General features: G+C 44.9%; 1 protein-coding gene across 1 annotated transcript; it reads left to right on the forward strand.

Moving 5' to 3' along the window:
* Positions 1–1,638: 1,638 nt before the first annotated feature.
* LOC110497367 (methylmalonic aciduria type A protein, mitochondrial) lies at positions 1,639–13,726 on the forward strand. Its single transcript, XM_036954281.2, has 7 exons — positions 1,639–2,097; positions 2,378–2,827; positions 3,082–3,204; positions 4,803–4,973; positions 5,250–5,335; positions 9,021–9,170; positions 13,104–13,726. The coding sequence occupies exons 2-7, from the start codon at positions 2,416–2,418 to the stop codon at positions 13,407–13,409; spliced, it is 1,248 nt and encodes a 415-aa protein (XP_036810176.2). The 5' UTR covers positions 1,639–2,097; positions 2,378–2,415; the 3' UTR covers positions 13,410–13,726.
* The last annotated feature ends 7,108 nt before the right edge of the window (positions 13,727–20,834 follow it).

Genomic DNA, 20,834 nt, shown 5'->3' on the forward strand with positions numbered 1-20,834 from the left:
CCTTATATAATGTTACTTACCCTACATTATTCATCTCATATGCATACGTATATACTGTACTCTATATCATCGACTGTATCCTTATGTAATACATGTATCACTAGCCACTTTAACTATGCCACTTTGTTTACATACTCATCTCATATGTATATACTGTACTCGATACCATCTACTGTATCTTGCCTATGCTGCTCTGTACCATCACTCATTCATATATCCTTATGTACATATTCTTTATCCCTTCACACTGTGTACAAGACAGTAGTTTTGGAATTGTTAGTTAGATTACTTGTTGGTTATTACTGCATTGTCGGAACTAGAAGCACAAGCATTTCGCTACACTCACATTAACATCTGCTAACCATGTGTATGTGACAAATAAAAATTTGATTTGATTTGATTTACCTAATTTACACTCACTGTATATAATAGACTTTTTGTTTTCTTTTTTTCTACTGTAGTATTGACTGTATGTTTTGTTTATTCCATGTAACTCTGTGTTGTTGTATGTGTCGAACTGCTATGCTTTATCTTGGCCAGGTCGCAGTTGCAAATTGTTCTCAACTAGCCTATCTGGTTAAATAAAGGTGAAATATATATATATTTTAATAGATTAAAATTGGACCGACCAACCAGTGCTCCCGCACATTGGCTAACTGGGCTATCTGCATTGTGTCCCGCCACCCACTGTAACGATTCTCGTTGGTGGAAGGAGTGGAGGACCAAAATGCAGTGTGGCAAGTGTTCAACATATTTTAATTGAAAAACTGAACACCACACAAAATAACAACGCCGCGAAAACGAAACAGTTCTGCCAGGTGAACAGACTCTAAACATAAATTAAACACCCACCACCAAAACGGGGGAAACAGGCTACCTAAGTATGATTCTCAATCAGAGACAACGAACGAAACCTGCCTCTGATTGAGAACCATACTCGGCCAAACACATAGAAATATAACAACATAGAAAAAAAACATAGACTACCCACCCCAACTCACGCCCTGACTAACCTAACACAAAGACATAAAAAAGGAACTAAGGTCAGAACGTGACAACCACCACCCACCACACCCTCTTTTTACGCTACTGCTACTCTCTGTTCATCATATATGCATAGTCACTTTTACCATATCTACATGTACATACTACCTCAATCAGCCTGAGTAACCAGTGTATGTAGCGTTGCTACTTTTATAGCCTCGCTACTACTGTATATAGCCTGTTTTTTTTTTACTGTTGTTTTATTTCTTTACTTACCTATTGTCCACTTAACACCTTTTTTGCGCTATTGGTTAGAGCCTGTAAGTAAGCATTTCACTGTAAGGTTTTATTCGGCGCGCATGACAAATAAACTTAGATTTTATTTGATTTTAATACATGTGTACCTGTGTGAAATAGGACATGGAAATAGAAGCACCCACAAAAATATTACACCTCAAGACACTAACATGAAATTGTATGGCCACAATGGCTGAAATTGGAAAAATCTTGCAAAATACATGCAAAATTGTGCAAGAGTTATCCATCCCTAGATAAATGCCTTCTAAAATGATTCCCTTGAATTTCAATTTGAGTGAATTGTGAAGACAAGAGCTCAACCACGACTAACTGCTACCACCGTGTGGCCTTGATTAGTACTACTTTTCTAGAAAGGGGTGGTGTTCAACGTCACAGGAAGTAGGAAGTGAACGAAGCAAAAAAAAGAAAAATACCCACTGGGTTTCACTAGATAGCACAGCCACGATTTCAAAAGATTTATGAAAATAAACATGTGCTTTTTGGTTTTACTTTAAGGTTATGTCTAGGCATAAGGTTATCAGTGTGGTTAAGGTTAGGGTCAATGTTAGGTTTAATATCACATTTTAAGAAGAAAGAAATGGGCAGAGTTTCTGACTTTGTGACTGTGGTAGCTAGTGACGACGAAAATACTGGTAGGTCAACGTGTGGTTGCTTTGGAGTATCTAATGACAGAATTATCCTTATTTTCTTTATTCCAAAAATGAATACTCAGTTATGAAAGTGTATGGAGCAATATTAGAGGACAACAGCAAAGCTGGACAAGGCAGATGTATGTACAAATAGCTGGCTATCAAGGTGAGTTCTCCATTGTATGTACACGTTTTGTAACTGTTCAGCTATAGGCTACTTGTCAGTCAGTTACCGGTGTATGTACTGTATGTATGCATATGTCCATTCGTTTCTACTGGAAGAATTTGCTCCTGAATGACACAACCTCAAACAGTCTAAATAGCCCAAAGTGAGTGTCATAGAGTAATCAGCATCAGTTTTGTTTTGGTTCTGTCTTGTTGAATTAACTGAAATGTGTCACAAACCTCTACTGAATGCCTGTTGTCTAACGTTACATCATTATCAGACTCTCTCCCCTAGAGAAGGGACCAGTGCCAGGCAATCATGGGACCCTCAGTACTCTTTCCGCTTCTCCACGGCTTGTCCTCCCCCTTACGAACTGTCACCCCAACATTGGGCCGATGCCTCTTCCGCCAGCTACCCCCACCATCCTGCACTCGTACCCCTTGTACCCCCTCATTCCCTGGGCTTAACTCCCAAAACATCCGTGGTATGTGTGTGGAATCCACCCTCAGCCACATCAAGGAGCTGAGTCCACCAGAGCAAAGGCTGTTGAATAAGCTGTATGAAGGACTGATCTCAGGTCAGCGGGCCAGTCTGGCTGAGTCCATTACCCTGGTGGAGACCCAGCATCCCAGAAAGAAAGAGCTGGCCCAGGTCCTGCTACAGAGAGTACTGGCCCACAGGAAGGAGCAGGAGAAACAGAACGGAGGGAAACCCCTGGCCTTCAGAGTGGGTTAGTATGTGGATTGTTATGTTCAACATTGTTGTGTCTATGCCCAGTACATAGAATGCACGCAGACCCAATAATATGTGAACATTTGAACTAGTGGCTTGCAGAGTCCTTAGAGTTGGAACGCTTGAATTGGTGGCTGCAATGTGGGTTTTTTATTGAAGATGTTTGTACTCGTACTCTTGATGTAGCTAAGTCTAAAATACCATATGGGGAAGAGTGTGGGCTTGGTGTACGTGCATGTTTATTCTCTGTAGGTCTGTCTGGCCCACCCGGAGCTGGGAAGTCCACCTTCATTGAGGTGGTGGGGAAGATGCTCACAGGACAAGGACATAAAGTCTCTGTTCTGGCAGTTGACCCCTCATCATGCACTACAGGAGGTATGTTTCCACATCATTCTACATTTTATTTATTTTAATTTTTTATTTCACCTTTATTTAACCAGGTAGGCTAGTTGAGAACAAGTTCTCATTTACAACTGCGACCTGGCCAAGATAAAGCATAGCAGTGTGAACAGACAACAACACAGTTACACATGGAGTAAACAATAAACAAGTCAATAACACAGTAGAAAAAAAGGGTCTATATACATTGTGTGCAAAAGGCATGAGGAGGTCGGCAAATCATTACAATTTAGCAGATTAACACTGGAGTGATAAATGATCAGATGGTCATGTGCAGGTAGAGATACTGGTGTGCAAAAGAGCAGAAAAGTAAATAAATAAAAACAGTATGGGGATGAGGTAGGTAAATTGGGTGGGCTATTTACCGATGGACAATGTACAGCTGCAGCGATCGGTTAGCTGCTCAGATAGCAGATGTTTAAAGTTGGTGAGGATAAAAGTCTCCAACTTCAGTGATTTTTGCACAGGCAGCAGAGAACTGGAACGAAAGGCGGCCAAATTAGGTGTTGGCTTTAGGGATGATCAGTGAGATACACCTGCTGGAGCACGTGCTACGGGTGGGTGTTGCCATTGTGACCAGTGAACTGAGATAAACCTAGCATGGACTTGTAGATGACCTGGAGCCAGTGGGTCTGGCGACGAATATGTAGCGAGGACCAGCCAGCCGACTAGAGCATACAGGTCGCAGTGGTATAAGGTGCTTTAGTAACAAAACGGATGGCGCTGTGATAAACTGCATCCAGTTTGCTGAGTAGAGTATTGGAAGCTATTTTGTAGATGACATCACCGAAGTCGAGGATCGGTAGGATAGTCAGTTTTACTAGGGTAAGTTTGGCGGCTTGAGTGAAGGAGGCTTTGTTGTGGAATAGAAAGCCAACTCTAGATTTGATTTTAGATTGGAGATGTTTAATATGAGTCTGGAAGAAGAGTTTACAGTCTAGCCAGACACCTAGTTACTTATAGATGTCCACATATTCTAGGTCGGAACCATCCAGGGTGGTGATGCTGGTCGGGTGTGGGGGTGTAGACAGCGAACGGTTGAAAAGCATGCATTTGGTTTTACTAGCGTTTAAGAGCAGTTGGAGGCCATGGAAGGAGTGTTTCATTCCTGTGTTTGTGCGTGGTATTTCATCAGTGTTGTGGGGTATATGTATTGGTTTAAATGGGTCTGTTAGAATGCCTCGTAATGCCAGACAGACTCTTGCACCGTAACATGTGGGATTTTGTGAACATTGACAACCATTCCTCCTTGTTCAATGTTGTTAAACATAATTTCCTCACCACAGGAGGTTGGTGGGACCTTAATTGGGGAGGACGGGCTCGTGTTAATGACTGGAGCGGAATCAGTGGAATGGTATCAAACACATGGTTTCCAGGTGTCTGATGCCATTCCATTTGCTCTGTTCTGGACATTTTATTACGAGCCGTTCTCCCCTCAGCAGCCTCCTGTGTTCCTCACATTTATCTTCTTCAAGCTAGGCAAATTATTATTATTAAATATTGATAGCTATACTTATATACTACCACTTACACTTTATGTTGGTGTTACGCATAAATCCTCCCCCTCTCCCCAGGGTCTCTGATGGGTGACAAGACTCGTATGACTGAGCTCTCCAGAGACATGAGTGCTTTCATCAGACCCTCCCCCACCTCTGGAACACTGGGAGGAGTCACCCGGACCACCAATGAGGCCATAGTACTGTGTGAGGGGGGTGGCTACGACATCGTTCTGGTAGAAACTGTAGGTGAGGAACTCAATGGTTGAGTCGACTGTTTTTAAAAGCCTCAGAAGGGACACATCTTCACCTGGGATAGGCCACCTGCACAGTTTTTATTGAACCAGATTTAATCTCACTGTGATTCATGCTTTGCATCTTCCACATTACGTGGTTTATAAAGTCTAAATGGCATGAAGGATAAAATGATGAAATTATATAACATAGCTCATAGTTTATTAATACAATTCCTAAGGTATCTAGCGTTTCATAAATACTTGGTTTCATTGTGTGTTGTGTCCTCAGGCGTAGGCCAGTCAGAGTTTGCGGTGGCTGACATGGTGGACATGTTTGTGTTGCTGATCCCACCAGCAGGGGGCGATGAACTACAGGTCAGACCTCCATCACCATCACACTCCCCTGTTACAATGCCATTAAAGAACCTGTGAATATCTTGTGACATTGAATATCTTCTGATATTTACAGACATTTTTGATCATTTAAATGAAAATTATATCCATTGATTCTTGATGTATATAAATGTCTCATGAGCTTAGTTCAACTGGCTTTAAAGTACATCCCTGATTCCTCACTCCTTTCATATTTGGAAAAGAAACAAAATGGTTTCTTTCCACCCTGTTGTCTTCACTTATCCTGCCTCAGGATGCACTTAAGTATTCAAACAGGATCACAGTCCATCAATCAGCTTATACGTATAGACATAAGATTTACATCCAATCTGGAGATCAATAAAGTTGATTCAAAGCACATCATGTTGGTCACATACACATATTTAGTAATTTCTGTGGACACGCCTACTCATTACATTTTTAAATGTTTTTTTCCCTTTATTACTATTTTCTACATTGTAGAATAATAGTGAAGACATCAAAACAAATGATATAACACATGGAATCATGTAGTAACCAACAAAGTGTTGTAGAATCTCAAATATATTTAGATTTCTTTAATGTAGCCACCCTCTGCCTTGATGACAACTTTGCACACTTGGCATTCTCTCAACGAGCTTCACCTGGAATGCTTTTCTAACAGTCTTGAAGGAGTTCCCACATATGCTGAACACTTGTTGGCTGCTTTTCCTTCACTCTGCGGTCCAACTCATACCAAACCATCTCAATTGGGTTGAAGTCAGGTGATTGTGGAGGCCAGGTCATCTGATGCAGCACTCCATCACTCTCCTTCTTGGTCAAATAGCCCGTACACAGATAGGTGTGTTTGGGTCATTGTTCTGTTGCACAAACCAGGTGGGATGGCGTATCGCTGCAGAATGCTGTGGTAGCCATGCTGGTTAAGTGTGCCTTGAATTCTAAATAAATCGCTCCGTGTCACCAGCAAAGCATCATCACACCACCTCCTCCATGCTTCACGGTGGAAACTATACATGTGGAAATCATCCCTTCACCTGCTCTGCGTCTCACAAAGACATGGCGGTTGGAACCAAAAATCTCACATTTGAATTCATCAGGCCAAAGACAGATTTCCACCGGTCTATTGTCCATTGCTCGTGTTACTGTCTTTCAAGCAAGTCTCTTCTTCTTATTGGTGTCCTTTAGTAGTGGTTTCTTTGCAGCAATTCAACAATGAAGTTGATGTTGAGATGTGTCTGTTACTTGAAATCTGTGAAGCATTTATTTGGGCTGCAATTTATGAACTTATCCTCTGCAGCAGAGGTAATTCTGGGTCTTCCTTTCCTGTGGCGGTCCTCATGAGAGCCAGTTTCATCATAGCTCTTGATGGTTTTTGCGACTGAACTTGGAAAAACGTTCAAAGTTCTTGAAAGTTTCCAGATTGACTGGCCTTCATGTCTTAAAGTAATGGACTGTTGTTTCTCTTTGCTTATTTGAGCTGTTCTTGCCATAATATGGACTTGGCCCTATTTGGTTAAGACCATCTTCTGTATACCACCCCTGCCTTGTCACAACACAACACAACTGATTGGCTCAAACGCATTAAGAAGGAAAGAAATTCCACAAATTTACTTTTAACAAGGCACACCTGTTAATTGAAATGCATTCCAGGTGACTACCTCATGAAGCTGGTTGAGAGAATGTCAAGAGTGTGCAGAGCTGTCATCAATGCAAAGGGTGCCTACGTTGAAGAATCTCATATACACTACCGTTCAAAAGTTTGGGGTCACTTAGAAATGTCCTTGTTTTTGAAAGAAAAGCAATTTTTTTTGTCTATTAAAATAACAAATTGATCAGAAATACAGTGTAGACATTGCTAATGTTGTAAATGACTATTTGTCACAATTTTCAATTCCAATGATAATAACTGACAATCAATAGCTCTGACCAATCCCCGAGATCTGTAAGACCATGGGTTTAATAATAATTAGTCAAAGACTCTTATGCAAAAAGATAGTACAGTTTATTCAGAGAACGTTCTGAAGTCCATTATACAAAGACATCCATTTTATAGCTGCGCACATACTTCCACACAAACAGTAGGTATCCTACGCACATACTTCCACACAAACAGTAGGTATCCTACGCACATACTTCCACACAAACAGTAGGTATCCTACGCACATACTTCTACACAAACGGCAGGGTAGCCTAGTGGTTAGAGCATTGGACTAGTAACCGAAAGGTTGCAAGTTCAAATCCCCGAGCTGACAAGGTACAAAATCTGTCGTTCTGCCCCTTGTTCCAAGGCCGTCATTGAAAATAAGAATTTGCCTAGTTACATAAAGGTAAAAAAACAGTAGGTGAGTTTTATCTCTATAGTTCTCACCACTGTGTATCACTGCCCAGCCGACAGGTCCATTCCCCTGAGATTAGGGAAACCTTGAGAAATACTCCCTATGCTCTCATAGGTTCCTCAGAGGCCTAGCCAGGTTGGGTCAAACACAGTTTAACTGTTCTTCGGTATTTTCTTAGGCACCCACATATAAGTTCAAATCCTAAGCTACGCCTTGTTTTTCCATACAGATGTTTTTCTATACAGATACATTGTTTAACCTAATTCCGAATAAACTACACACATCATCAGATTATAATTTTATGATTCTAATCAATTTCATACAGTTATAAGGTTTCAGAGTGGAATTATTTTATCATTATCTTTCAACATATACATTATTTTAGCACTATTGTAGCTGGAAATGTCAGATTTTAGGCATACAGGGGCCCATTATCAGCAACCATCACTCCTGTGTTCCAATGGCACGTTGTGTTAGCTAATCCAAGTTTATCATTTTAAAAGGCTAATTGATCATTAGAAAATCATTTTGCAATTATGTTAGCACAGCTGAAAATTGTTGTTTTGATTAAAGAAGTATTAAAACTCACCTTTAGACTAGTTGAGTATCTGGAGCATCAGCATTTGTGGGTTCGATTACAGGCTCAAAATGGCCAGAAACAACTTTCATCTGAAACTCGTCAGTCTATTCTTGTTGTGACAAATGAAGGCTATTCCATGCGAGAAATGGCCAAGAAACTGAAGATCTCGTACAAAGCTGTGTACTACTCCCTTCAAAGAACAGCGCAAACTGGCTTTAACCAGAATAGAAAGAGTGGGAGGCCCCGGTGCACAACTGAGCAAGAGGACAAGTACATTCGTGTCTAGTTTGAGAAACAGACGCCTCACAAGTCCTCAACTGGGAGCTTCATTAAATAGTACCCGCAAAACACCAGTCTCAACGTCAACAGTGAAGAGGCGACTCCGGGCTGCTGGCCTTCTAGGCAGAGTTACTCTGTCCAGTGTCTATGTTCTTTTGCCCATCTTAATCTTTCTTTTTATTGGCCAGTCTGAGATATGGCTTTTTCTTTGCAACTCTGCCTAGAAGGCCAGCATCCTGGAGTCGCCTCTTCACTGTTGATGTTGAGACTGGTGTTTTTCGGGTACTATTTAATAAAGCTGCTAGTTGAGGACTTGTATGAAATGGGTAAAACAGTATGTAAACATTATTAAAGTGACCAGTGTTCCATGACTATGTACATAGGGCAAGCAGCCTCTAAGGTGCAGGGTTGAATAACCGGGTGGTAGCCGTCTAGGGACGTTTTGTAAAGTTCAGGGCACAGTACTGAATCTGCGTGTGTTCTCCATTGCCAGGGCATTAAGCGAGGCATCATCGAGAAGGCAGACCTGGTGGTGGTCACTAAAGCAGACGGAGACCTGTTAGTACCAGCCAGGAGAATCCAGGCAGAGTATACCAGCGCTCTGAAACTGCTCAGGAAGAAATCAAAGTCCTGGAACCCTAAGGTGGGTTGTATTGGGTTGAATGTTTTTTGTCTGAGTGGTAGTGCGAAGGGGTTAAACCTATATAGAAATGTGCTTCAAATAGCTGCTCAGGAAGAAGTCCAAGACCTGGAACGTGGTTAGTGTTGGGTTATGTGAGTTTGTGCTCATACTTTCATATGCACAGAATTAAGGAGTAAAAACAGAAAACGAGAAATAAATGCATACCTACAAAAATGCATGTGACAAAAAATAGCAAAACATGAAAAAAATCATATTGCCTCAAACTCCAGGTAACTGCAGGTTGGAACCTGATATTATTCTTCGTATCCTCTATTGGAGAGCTGTGTTATATTTCCCCTGAAAATCCTTTTTTGCCGCCCTCAACTCTCCATACGCACACATCACCAGAGCCGACATGCCGTCCCACTGCACAGCGAGGTCAGCTGACCTGGGGGAGGGGGATAATGTGATGTCATCATCAGGGCACTCTAGTCTGTCGCAGTGTTCCCGGGGTGGGGAGGGGGTGCTCTCTGCATGTCTCCCCGCCCTGGGCCGAGCGTTGTCTCTTTGTCTCAGACCGCCCGCGCGCGGCCCAATGCAGCATCTGCTCACCTGGCACCCTGCCAAAGTCCCCTACCGCCACCCACCCACCCACCCACCCTTCTCCCTCCCTCCCTCCCTCCCTTCCTCCCTCCCTCCATCCCCCTCTTCCTCCCCACTCTGAATAGAGAGCTGCTGTGTCATGTATTTTCCTGATTAGCAGCCCACCCACTCAGATGAAAGACTCCCAGACCTGTCTCGTTCTCTGTCTCTCTCTCTCTCTCTCTCTCTCTCTCTCTCTCTCTCTCTCTCTCTCTCTCTCTTTCTTGCACTCTCTGTTTTTCTGTCTCTATTTCTCTCCACCCCACTCTCTCTTCATCTCCATCTATCTCATCTCTCTCTGTTTTGCTGTCTCCATTTGTCTCTCTCGCTCTCTGGCCCTGTTCCTCTTTCCACTAGTACTAGAGGCAGCAACACTGACTTCAGGACAGGAGATATCCACCACAGTGATTTTAATGGGTCTCCACATGATTCCTCCTCTGCCATATCTCAATATTAGGTTCAGGGGAGGGTACTTTGGAAGGCTCCCTTCTAGCAGATTAATCATTTTGACTGTAGCTTTGTAAGACATTTCTACAGTATTTCCCCATGTCAGAAACACATTTCTATTGGCACACTTGAATTGTGAATAGACCAATTTATAAATGACTAGATAGAATACAGCTTGATAGTGTGTTTTACCATTGAGATATGACTTCACACAGTTCCCTTTTTGTAGTGCCGTCACTCTCATTCAATCACTGGTCAATAATGAGTTGTTTAGCCCTTAAATCAAGGTACAAATCTGTCGTTCTGCCCCTGAACAGGCAGTTAACCTACTGTTCCTAGGCCGTCATTGAAAATAAGAATTTGTTCTTAACTGACTTGCCCAGTTAAATAAAGGTAAAAAAAACAAACACTTGTGTTGTCTGAACAGGCTTGAGGTGAATATGGGGAATACAGACACCCCACTGGGTGTGTGATATCTGTGGTGTGTCACTGTGCCTGCATGGGGATTGATTGCCAACTACATGGGGGTCCACACGTGTGTGTTCACATACAGTACCAGTCAAAAGTTTGGACACACCTACTCATTCCAGTGTTTTTCTTTATTTGTACTATTTTCTACATTGTAGAATAATAGTGGATACATCAAAACTATGAAATAACACACATTGAATCATGTAGTAACCAAAAAAGTGTTAAACAAATCAAAATATATTTGAGATTCTTCAAAGTAGCCGCCCTTTGCCTTGATGACAGCTGTGCAAACGCTTGGCATTCTCTCAACCAGCTTCACGAGGTAGTCGCCTGGAATGCATTTCAATTTACATGTGTGCCTTGTTAAAAGTTAATTTGTGGGATTTCTTTCCTTCTTAATGCGTTTGAGCCAGTCAGTTGTGTTGTGACAAGGTAGGGGGGTATACAGAATATAGCCCTATTTGGTAAAAGACCAAGTCCATATTATGGCAAGAACAGCTCAGATAAGGAAAGATAAATGACAGTCCATCATTACTTCAGGACACGAAGGTCAGTCAATCCGGAAAATGTCTAGAACTTTGAAAGTTTCCTCAAGTGCAGTCGCAAACACCATCAAGCGCTATGATGAAACTAGCTCTCGTGAGGACAGTCACAGGAACGGAAGACCCAGAGTTACCTCTGCTGCAGAGGATGAGTTCATTAAAGTTAACTGCACCTCAGATTGCAGCCCAAATAAATGCTTCACATATTTCAAGTAAGACATCTCAACACCAACTGTTCAGAGGACACTGCGTGAATCAGGACTTCACGGTCGAATTGTTGCAAAGAAACCACTACTAAAGGACACCAATAATAAGAAGAGACTTGCTTGGGCCAAGAAACATGAGCAATGGACATTAGACCTGTGGAAATCTGTCTTTTGGTCTGATGAGTCCAAATTTGAGATGTTTGGTTCCAACCGCTGTGTCTTTGTGAGACATAGAGTAGTTGAGTGGATGATCTCCACATGTGGTTCCCACCGTGAAGCATGGAGGAGGAGGTGTGATGGGGTGGGGGTGCTTTGCTGGTGACACTGTCATTTATTTAGAATTCAAGGTACACTTAACCAGCATGGCTACCACAGCATTCTGCAGCGATACGCCACCCCATCCTGTTTGCGCTTAGTGGGACTATCATTTGTTTTTCAACAGGACAATGACCCAAACACACCTCCTATCTGTGTAAGAGCTTTTTGACCAAGAAGATGAGTGATGGAGTGCTGCATTAGATGACCTAGCCTCCACAATCACCTGACCTCAACCCAATTGAGATGGTTTGGGATGAGTTGGACCGCAGAGTAAAGGAAAAGCAGCCAACAAGTGCTCAGCATATGTGGGAACTACTTCAAGACTGTTGGAAAAGCGTTCCAGGTGAAGCTCGTTGAGAGAATGCCAAGAGTACAAAGCTGTCATCAACACAAAGGGTGGCTACTTAGAAGAATCTAAAATATATTTTGATTTGTTTAACACTTTTTTGGTTACTACATGATCCCATATGTGTTATTTCATAGTTTTGATCAAATCATATCAAATTTATTTATATAGCCCTTCGTACATCAGCTGATATCTCAAAGTGCTGTACAGAAACCCAGCCTAAAACCCCAAACAGCAAGCAATGCAGGTGTAGAAGCATGGTGGCTAGGAAAAACTCCCTAGAAAGGCCAAAACCTAGGAAGAAACCTAGAGAGGAACCAGGCTATGTGGGGTGGCCAGTCCTCTTCTGGCTGTGCCGGGTGGAGATTATAACAGAACATGGCCAAGATGTTCAAATGTTCATAAATGACCAGCATGGTCGAATAATAATAAGGCAGAACAGTTGAAACTGGAGCAGCAGCACGGCCAGGTGGACTGGGGACAGCAAGGAGTCATCATGTCAGGTAGTCCTGAGGCATGGTTCTCTCTTTCTCCTAGAGAGAATTAGAGAGAGCACACTTAAATTCACACAGGACACCGAGGAAGATAGGACAGGAGAAGTACTCCAGATATAACAAACTGACCCTAGCCCCCCAGCACAAACTACTGCAGCATAAATACTGGAGGCTGAGACAGGAGGATGTCTTCACTATTATTCTATGTAGAAAATAGAACAAATAAAGAAAAACCATTGAATGAGTAGTAGGTGTGTCCAAACTTCTGACAAGTACCGTATGTGAGAGTATATGTATGTCAGTATGCACTGCACTGTGTGTGGGGGGGGGGGGGGGGGGGGGTTGTTAAGGTTAGGGAAAATTAGGATTTTCCATTGAAATACATTTTAGGTCCCCACAGGGATAGTAGAACATAGTGTGTGTATGTGTGCTCACTGGTCCTTAACCGTGTGTGTGTGGTTCTCTCCCCCCCCCCCCCCCCCCACCAGGTAGTGCGTGTGTCATCCCAGACAGGCGAGGGTGTAGCAGAGCTGTGGGGTAAGATGGAGGCCTTCCGCTCAGCCACCCTGTCCAGCGGGGACTTCCAGGACAGACGTAGGGCCCAGCACAAGGTGTGGATGTGGAGCCTGATCCAGGAGAATGTCCTGAGGCACTTCCAGGAACACCCTGCCGTCAGGGGGGAGCTGCCCCAGCTAGAGGACAGGGTCACCAGGGGAGCTATATCACCGGGCCTGGCGGCTGATCTGTTACTGAAGGCCTTCACCTCTTCTTCATCATCCTCCTCCTCACAGTGACCTAGCTGAAGTGGAGATCTAATACCAACAGCATTATCCATATACTGTAATATTGATTACTCTTCTCGCCTTGTCTCTCAGGTCACTGCTCTGTAAGGATGATTGATTGTTGATGAGAGAAGGGAAGGAATTCTAGGTCTTGGTCCCCCTCCCAATCCCACACACACAACATACTGCCTTCAAATTGAAACACTGACCTACTTCCTCATATAAGAGACTTGACATTGCCGTTTATTGGTTTATACTTGAAGAGTATCAATGGATGCAGTTTTATAGATTTGATCATAATCAATGAGTTGAATAAATTATGAAATGAATTAGATAGTTGTGGGCGTTTTCTGTTGCTGAAATGTTTGTGTGGGGACGTAGCTGCTGAACCAGGGCTAGGAAGCTTTGTGTGGGAACGTAGCTGCTGAACCAGGGCTAGGAAGCTTTGTGTGGGAACGTAGCTGCTGAACCAGGGCTAGGAAGCTTTGTGTGGGAACGTAGCTGCTGAACCAGGGCTAGGAAGCTTTGTGTGGGAATGTAGCTGCTGAACCAGGGCTAGGAAGCTTTGTGTGGGAACGTAGCTGCTGAACCAGGGCTAGGAAGCTTTGTGTGGGGACGTAGCTACTGAACCAGGGCTAGGAAGCTTTGTGTGGGGACATAGCTACTGAACCAGGGCTAGGAAGCTTTGTGTGGGGACATAGCTACTGAACCAAGGAAGCTTGACAACTTTTAATACAAGCGTCATATCATTCCCGTTGTCCTGGCAAAGTTTTACATTTAATCCAGACAAAATTACCACATTTTTGCAATAATGCCTCTTGACCACCAGATGTCCCCCTAACTTTACATCTAAACTCATCTAAACCATTATCATGATGACTGGCCTGAGAGCCAGCCTTCACCGCTCCTCCCCTCAGGATGTGCTGGGTGACAGGTCACAGAGAGGCTGCTAGGACACCAGATCCTTCTTCCCTGGAGCTCTGAGGACACCATGGTAATCCTTCACATCCATCCTCCATGCCAGTCAGAGCCGTGCTTCAAGCAGATACTAGGCTACCTACCTACCGCTGGGCAGAGGAATGATCAAAGAGACAATAGTATTATCATAAAGCGTCCATTACACCAGCCCAGGGCACAGTAGGCATCAACCTCTGTAAATATATATATATATATTTTTTTAAAACAGTGGGAATTTCCCTCGTACAGCGCCAGTGTAAAGTTTGTAAAGGACAGTCTGTACATAGTGGGGAGAAAACTGCTTCTATGCTGCAGTCCAAAGCCACAAACCTATGTTTGTTGTTAGGAAAGAATCCCTGGATTCTTAGTCAAATCCGTCCCAGTCCCCCCCGATTATTCCATCCACTTCCATCTTTCCTTGATCGTTTACATCTGTCTGTTCCGGAGAAGTGAGCCCCAGCCTCCAGAGTCTCTCTGCTCGCAGGTTGGCGGTCGTTTCCTCCTGTCTGCGCCTGGAGGAAGACTGCCCCCTGAATGCAGATGGATTCATTAGGCTTGAGTAACACCCTTCCCCTTCATCACGCTGTCTCTCTCTCTCTCACACACACACACACACACACACTGTACTGCTCTAGGGAACAGTCAGTCCTAGCTTAATCTCTGGACATACACACACACACACACACAGCGTACACTAGGCTTCAGTGTAAACTCCCTGATGCGGTTTCTCAGTGGAAAGATTAACTCAAATGCTGTCGTATCATGTTCAGTGTTCAGCCATTTTAGCCCAAACACAGACCAGCCCACATGTGTTTACCATTTAGAGACATTTCTTTAATGTAAGCACAGGGCATGGACACGGTCTTTGATGGGGTCGGAGTGGGATTTTCCATTTCTCAAGACTTGGATTGATGCTTTGTGTGTCCGTCAGAGCGGCGGTCCATCCCCACATTTTCATCCAACACACAAACGTCTCTTTATTTGAAATTGTGTTTAATTGCAGTCCAAACCCAGCTCCACTTGACAACGTCTGCAAATGATGACTAATTACATAACAACGTACTCCTTATGAATGGTTAGTAGTATAGAGCGTTGTCGTAGTGACATGACAGTCACATTCCTATGAGTGTTGTTTCTATAAATAAAGACAACCAAGTCTTATTGTTAGAAATGCAGTCTGTTGCTGGTGTACAGAACCATGTCTTAGAATGATGAATGGTTAGTATAAAGCGTTGTCGTGGTAACTTGTCGTGTGTAGCACCAGACAGAGACCTAAGGCTCTATTCAATCCGTATCGGGGGAAATTCAACACTAAAGCCCAATTTGAAATTGAAAGGTAATGTTCCCAAGTTGGCGGAGACGATAAACGCTACACATGTCAGCTCAATCCTAAATTACCTTTCCATTTCTCTCTGGAAATCTGTAGTGCTTCAGTGGTAAGGATTGAGAATAGCCCCTAGGTGGTGGTGGTTTTGTTGTGGGTTCTGCTGGTGTTGTATTTGGGCATGTTGTCTGCTCTGATCAGAGAGAGTGGGATGCGTGACACTGAATGAAATGTCACCTGGGCCCTCCCACCACGCTAACGCTGGGCTCTTTCTCTCTCTCTGTGTGTGTGTGTGTGTGTGTGTGTGTGTGTGTGTGTGTAGTGTGGCCGCTGGTCATGGTCTGCCGATCCACAAAGCCTCTCCCTCCCTGCTGTGTTGGCTCTCTTCGTCTCCCCACAGTCCCCCCTGCTCACACACACATACACACACACCATCCCCACCTCCCTCTTTCATACACACAAACCCTCCACACACACATACCTCCCTCACACACACTGCCCTCCTCCTTCCATGACACACACACACTCCTCCCGCCCGGGTCACACCGACTCGGCTGGCTGCTTTGCCGTCTCTCTCACGTGACAGATGAGTGTGTGTGAAGCATTTCATTCAGGCTCACAGCTCAGTTTCAAGACTGCTTCAAAACGATCTAAGCACCCACAGTCACTAGTAGGGATGGAGTGGACTTGAGAGAGCAGAGACGATGGGGGGAGGTGAGATTTGTGCTTTTTGTTGTTTGTGTGCTCACCCTCTAAGCAGCCCACCTCATAACACCATCGCATCTCTCTCTCTGCTCTAGCAGTAGAACCCTAGTGGCTGTGGGACATGTGATATTATAAGGAGTGTAGGATGGAACGTAGGGTTAATCTATCTATAGGGTGTCTTCATACAGATGATGAGGCACTGATTGGCTAGTTTTTATTGCGTCTCACTACCAGTTTCAGTGGGGTCTAGTCATTCTACAGAACCTGGTAGGCAGATCATGGTGGAAGTGGGGTTTAGTCATTCTACTGAACCTAGTAGGCAGATGATGGTGGTAGAGTGGGGTCTAGTCATTCTACAGAACCCAGTAGGCAGATCATGGTGGTAGTGGGGTCTAGTCATTCTACAGAACCTAGTAGGCAGATCATGGTGGTAGAGAGGGGTCTAGTCATTTTACAGAACCTAGTAGGCAGATCATGGTGGTAGTGGGGTCTAGTCATTCTACAGAATCTTGTAGGCAGATCATGGTGGTAGTGGGGTCTAGTCATTCTACTGAACCTAGTAGGCAGATCATGGTGGTAGAGTGGGGTCTAGTCATTCTACTGAACCTAGTAGGCAGATCATGGTGGTAGAGTGGGGTCTAGTCATTCTACTGAATCTAGTAGGCAGATCATGGTGGTAGAGTGGGGTCTAGTCATTCTACTGAACCTAGTAGGCAGATCATGGTGGTAGAGTGGGGTCTAGTCATTACTGAACCTAGTAGGCAGATCATGGTGGTAGAGTGGGGTCTAGTCATTCTACTGAACCTAGTAGGCAGATCATGGTGGTAGAGTGGGGTCTAGTCATTCTACTGAACCTAGTAGGCAGATCATGGTGGTAGAGTGGGGTCTAGTCATTCTACTGAACCTAGTAGGCAGATCATGGTGGTAGAGTGGGGTCTAGTCATTCTATTAAACCTAGTAGGCAGATCATTGTGGTAAATAGTATGACGAGGCCTCTCAGGTGGTCAGCTAGTGTAAGTCTCTCCCTTTATTAAAGCACCTGAGGAAAACTCATTCTCATCCACACACTAATGTTCTCTTCCTCTCTTTCACACACAGACCTGTGTTTGCTGTGTGTAATTTTCTCGCCTGCCTGCTGCCTATGGGCCTGTGGACGATGATCTACATATGGAGAGGGGGAGAGAGAGAGAAGGAGCCTTCCTTGGCGCCCAGTAATTGGACTTTAGAAGCCGATTGGGGGAACTTGGTTGACCTCTGGTAATGGATTTGAGTGAATAATTATTTGTAGTTATGGTTGGAAGATGATATCGGCGGGAGCGGGAGAGAAGGATGAATCCCATTGTGTGAGTCACCACTGCTGTAAAAGAGGGACATGGAGAGAGAGACGTTGCTGCCAGCACTCAATTAATGAAATCCAGCTGCTTAGGCTGCTTAGGCCCGCGCGCACTGCCTGATAAAAAAAAAACGCCCTGGCTGGTCTGGTCAGGAAAAAGGGTTCTCTCACGCTGCCCCTTCCCAGTCCAAACTACAAACTACCGACCCTTCACCCACCTGCATTGCGTTGTTAAAATCTTAAAATCCGCCCCCACTCCAGACTCCAGGTAAAATACATTATAGGAAGGGTCCATTATTTTTTTTAAGCCAGCGGTGGTGGTGCTTAGCGTTTGCGCGTGCGTGTTAGCTTATCTTAGCACAGCCAGCAGCCGCCATGATAATAGAACCTAATGAAAGCGATTCTCAAGATGGCAGCCAGCGCCAGTCCGCGCCACCTCAGGACACAGAAGGCAATCACTCTTAATCCACAGTCTAATTGGCCTGGCTGTGCCTCCTCTGGGCCTAAGTGAATTCAGCTGTTCGATTACTGCGGGCCAATAATCTGGAATGTCTGGAATAACATCTGACTGACTGAGACGTCTTGTTTAAACAAAAGGATGTCCGACGAGACCTGGAGGACAAAGTGCATCTTTCAAAAGGTGGCTGGACGTCTTGGACCCGGTCTCCTCCCTCTGGTGTGTGTGTCTGTTAGTACTCAGTGTTCTCTGGCAGAGACAGAGACATCAACCCAGGCAGAGAGGTCCTGGCTTGGCAACGCTCTGCCTCCCCTCTCTTCTCTCTCCCCCTCCCCTCTCTGCCTCTCCCCTCCCCCTCTCTGCCTCTCCCCTCCCATCTCTTCTCTCTCTGCCTCAGCTTTCTGCCTTGAGAGGCTGTGTCCTAGATCAGTGATATGTAGGGTGAAAATTAAGCTACTCCCCCTTATTATCTTTGGCTGTACTCTCTCACTAGCCCTCATCCCCCTCTCCTCTATACCCTTCTCTCTCTCTCCCCTCTCTCTATCTCTACTCATTCCTCACTCCCCCTCTCTCTTCCTATCTCTCACTCCTGGCCCTTCTCTCTCCTCTCAATTCAATTCAAGGGGCTTTATTGACATGGGAAACATATGTCAACATTGCCAAAGCAAGTGAAGTAGATAATATACTAAAGTGAATATCCCCTGTTCTCTCTCTCTCTCTCTCTCCTGGTCCTGCTGCCCTCTTGCCAGTCTCTATTATCAGTGTCTTTCCAGTGGTCTCTCCAGGCTGGGCAACCAGTGGTCCCTCCAGGCTGGGCAACCAGTGGTCTCTCCAGGCTGGGCAACCAGTGGTCTCTCCAGGCTGGGCAACCAGTGGTCTCTCCAGGCTGGGCAACCAGTGGTCTCTCCAGGCTGTGCTCCAGACAGACCATGTTTTGAGAGGCAGTGCTGGACTACCCTCCTTCACTCCTCCTTGGCTGCATACGGAGGTCAACCTGTCACACCTGTCCACAGCTACACACACACTCTCTCTCTGCTGTGTAGGGAAAACTACCAGACAGCTCCCTGCATGCCACAATCCCAGACTCATGTGGAGAGGCAGAAGAAGAACGGTACAATCTTGTATTCTATTCCACTGTGCTTTGAGCCCAGTGTCTTTTATGATGGAGGAATTAATGCTACAGCACTTAAAGCCTTGGCAACCAGTAAAAAGTGTTCTAGTCCGCCTCCCAAATGGCACCCTTTCCCCTACATAGTGTACTACCTTTGACCAGGGGCTCTGGATCAAAAGTAGTGCACTATATAGGGAATATGGTGCCATTTGGGATGCAATCTAGTTTTTACTTTCTGGAGCAGAGGAGGTTTATATTGGATAGTTGCTATTAACTACCGATAGACTGCACTCTGCCTTGCCCTCTCCTTGGCCATATGTTAATGACCACTCAGTGCTTCTGCCCTGGGGTAACCCTGCCCACTGCTGGACTGGGTCAGCCAATCACCAGACCCTCCAAATGACTAGGCTACCACTCAAACCTAATCTGAAAATTGGGCTATATGAAATGATAAACAAATATTTGTATTCAAAAAAATGCACCTTTTAATATGCGATATAAAGGGGTGTGTTTTGATTTGGTTCACTAATGGCCGGTAATGGATACAGCCCATTCTCCACCCTGCCCTAAGCCTATCAGGGTCGTATTCATCAGGGTATACCGTATCAAAACCTTTTACAACAGAAAATAGGAACTAGTGCTTCCTATTGGACATGGTTCAACTGGTCCATCCCTGTTTCAGTCCATTTTTGTTCCGTTTGATGCCTAATGAACACGACCCTGTTCTGCCCACTGAGGTAACAAGATGGCAGCTGAGCTCTGCTCCCTGGTAGTTGATCACTGGCCGTTTTACTGCCCTGGCATGTTCCTGGCTCCTCTCTCTGCTCCGGGGGCAAAGCGGACACGGCCCACAGTAAAAAGGCCTGTGAGGTGGGCAGGAAGCTGTGGCCGTGGCTGGTGAAGCTGGCTTCATCACGTCACGTTGACATGTCAGGGAGCCGTGCCAGGGCAGTGGGCACCGCCGTGACTCATTGTTCCCGCCACTTCCCGCTCTCCCCGGACAAGTTGCGTGGGAGCAGGTAGAGCGGGCGACGGGGCGAGTTAGCGCCTGGTGGCAGATGGGCAGGGTAACCGGTGCCAGCCACACTGGACCACTGGTCTGGCAACTGGACACAGACTGACTGGACAGCCGGACGTGGCGTTTTTCTGGCACGAGGATATGGGCCAGGTGTCTCGCTCCAGCAGCAAGCTGTGTGTGTGTGTGTGTGTGTGTGTGTGTGTGTGTGTGTGTGTGTGTGTGTGTGTGTGTGTGTGTGTGTGTGTGTGTGTGTGTGTGTGTGTGTGTGTGTGTGTGTGTGTGTGTCAGAGAGAAGGAGAGGAATGTGCTAGTATGCATCATTTAACATGACCACCTAAATGAATCCATGCTAGCAGTGTGTGTGTTTATGAGAGAGGGAGAGAGATTGCCCCATTTTATACTGCAAACCAAAGCCTACTTTACTGTACAGGCCGGACATTAATCTTAGGGAAACAAAATAAATCAAGATTGGTTTAGAAAAGCGCTGTCAGTCTAATTGTTGTGATAACCATTCCTGTGGTACTCCCAGGGC

This window comes from Oncorhynchus mykiss, chromosome 19 (assembly GCF_057628025.1).
Source record: "Oncorhynchus mykiss isolate SJ-2025 chromosome 19, ASM5762802v1, whole genome shotgun sequence".
NCBI lineage: Eukaryota > Metazoa > Chordata > Actinopteri > Salmoniformes > Salmonidae > Oncorhynchus > Oncorhynchus mykiss.

Bases quoted from the DNA above. Each gene is read 5' to 3' on its own strand.
- LOC110497367 (XM_036954281.2), top strand. From the start codon at position 2,416: ATGGGACCCTCAGTACTCTTTCCGCTTCTCCACGGCTTGTCCTCCCCC. The intron at 2,828-3,081 runs GTTAGTATGTGG...TATTCTCTGTAG, and splicing joins ACCCCTGGCCTTCAGAGTGG to GTCTGTCTGGCCCACCCGGA. The intron at 5,336-9,020 runs GTCAGACCTCCA...CTCCATTGCCAG, and splicing joins CAGGGGGCGATGAACTACAG to GGCATTAAGCGAGGCATCAT.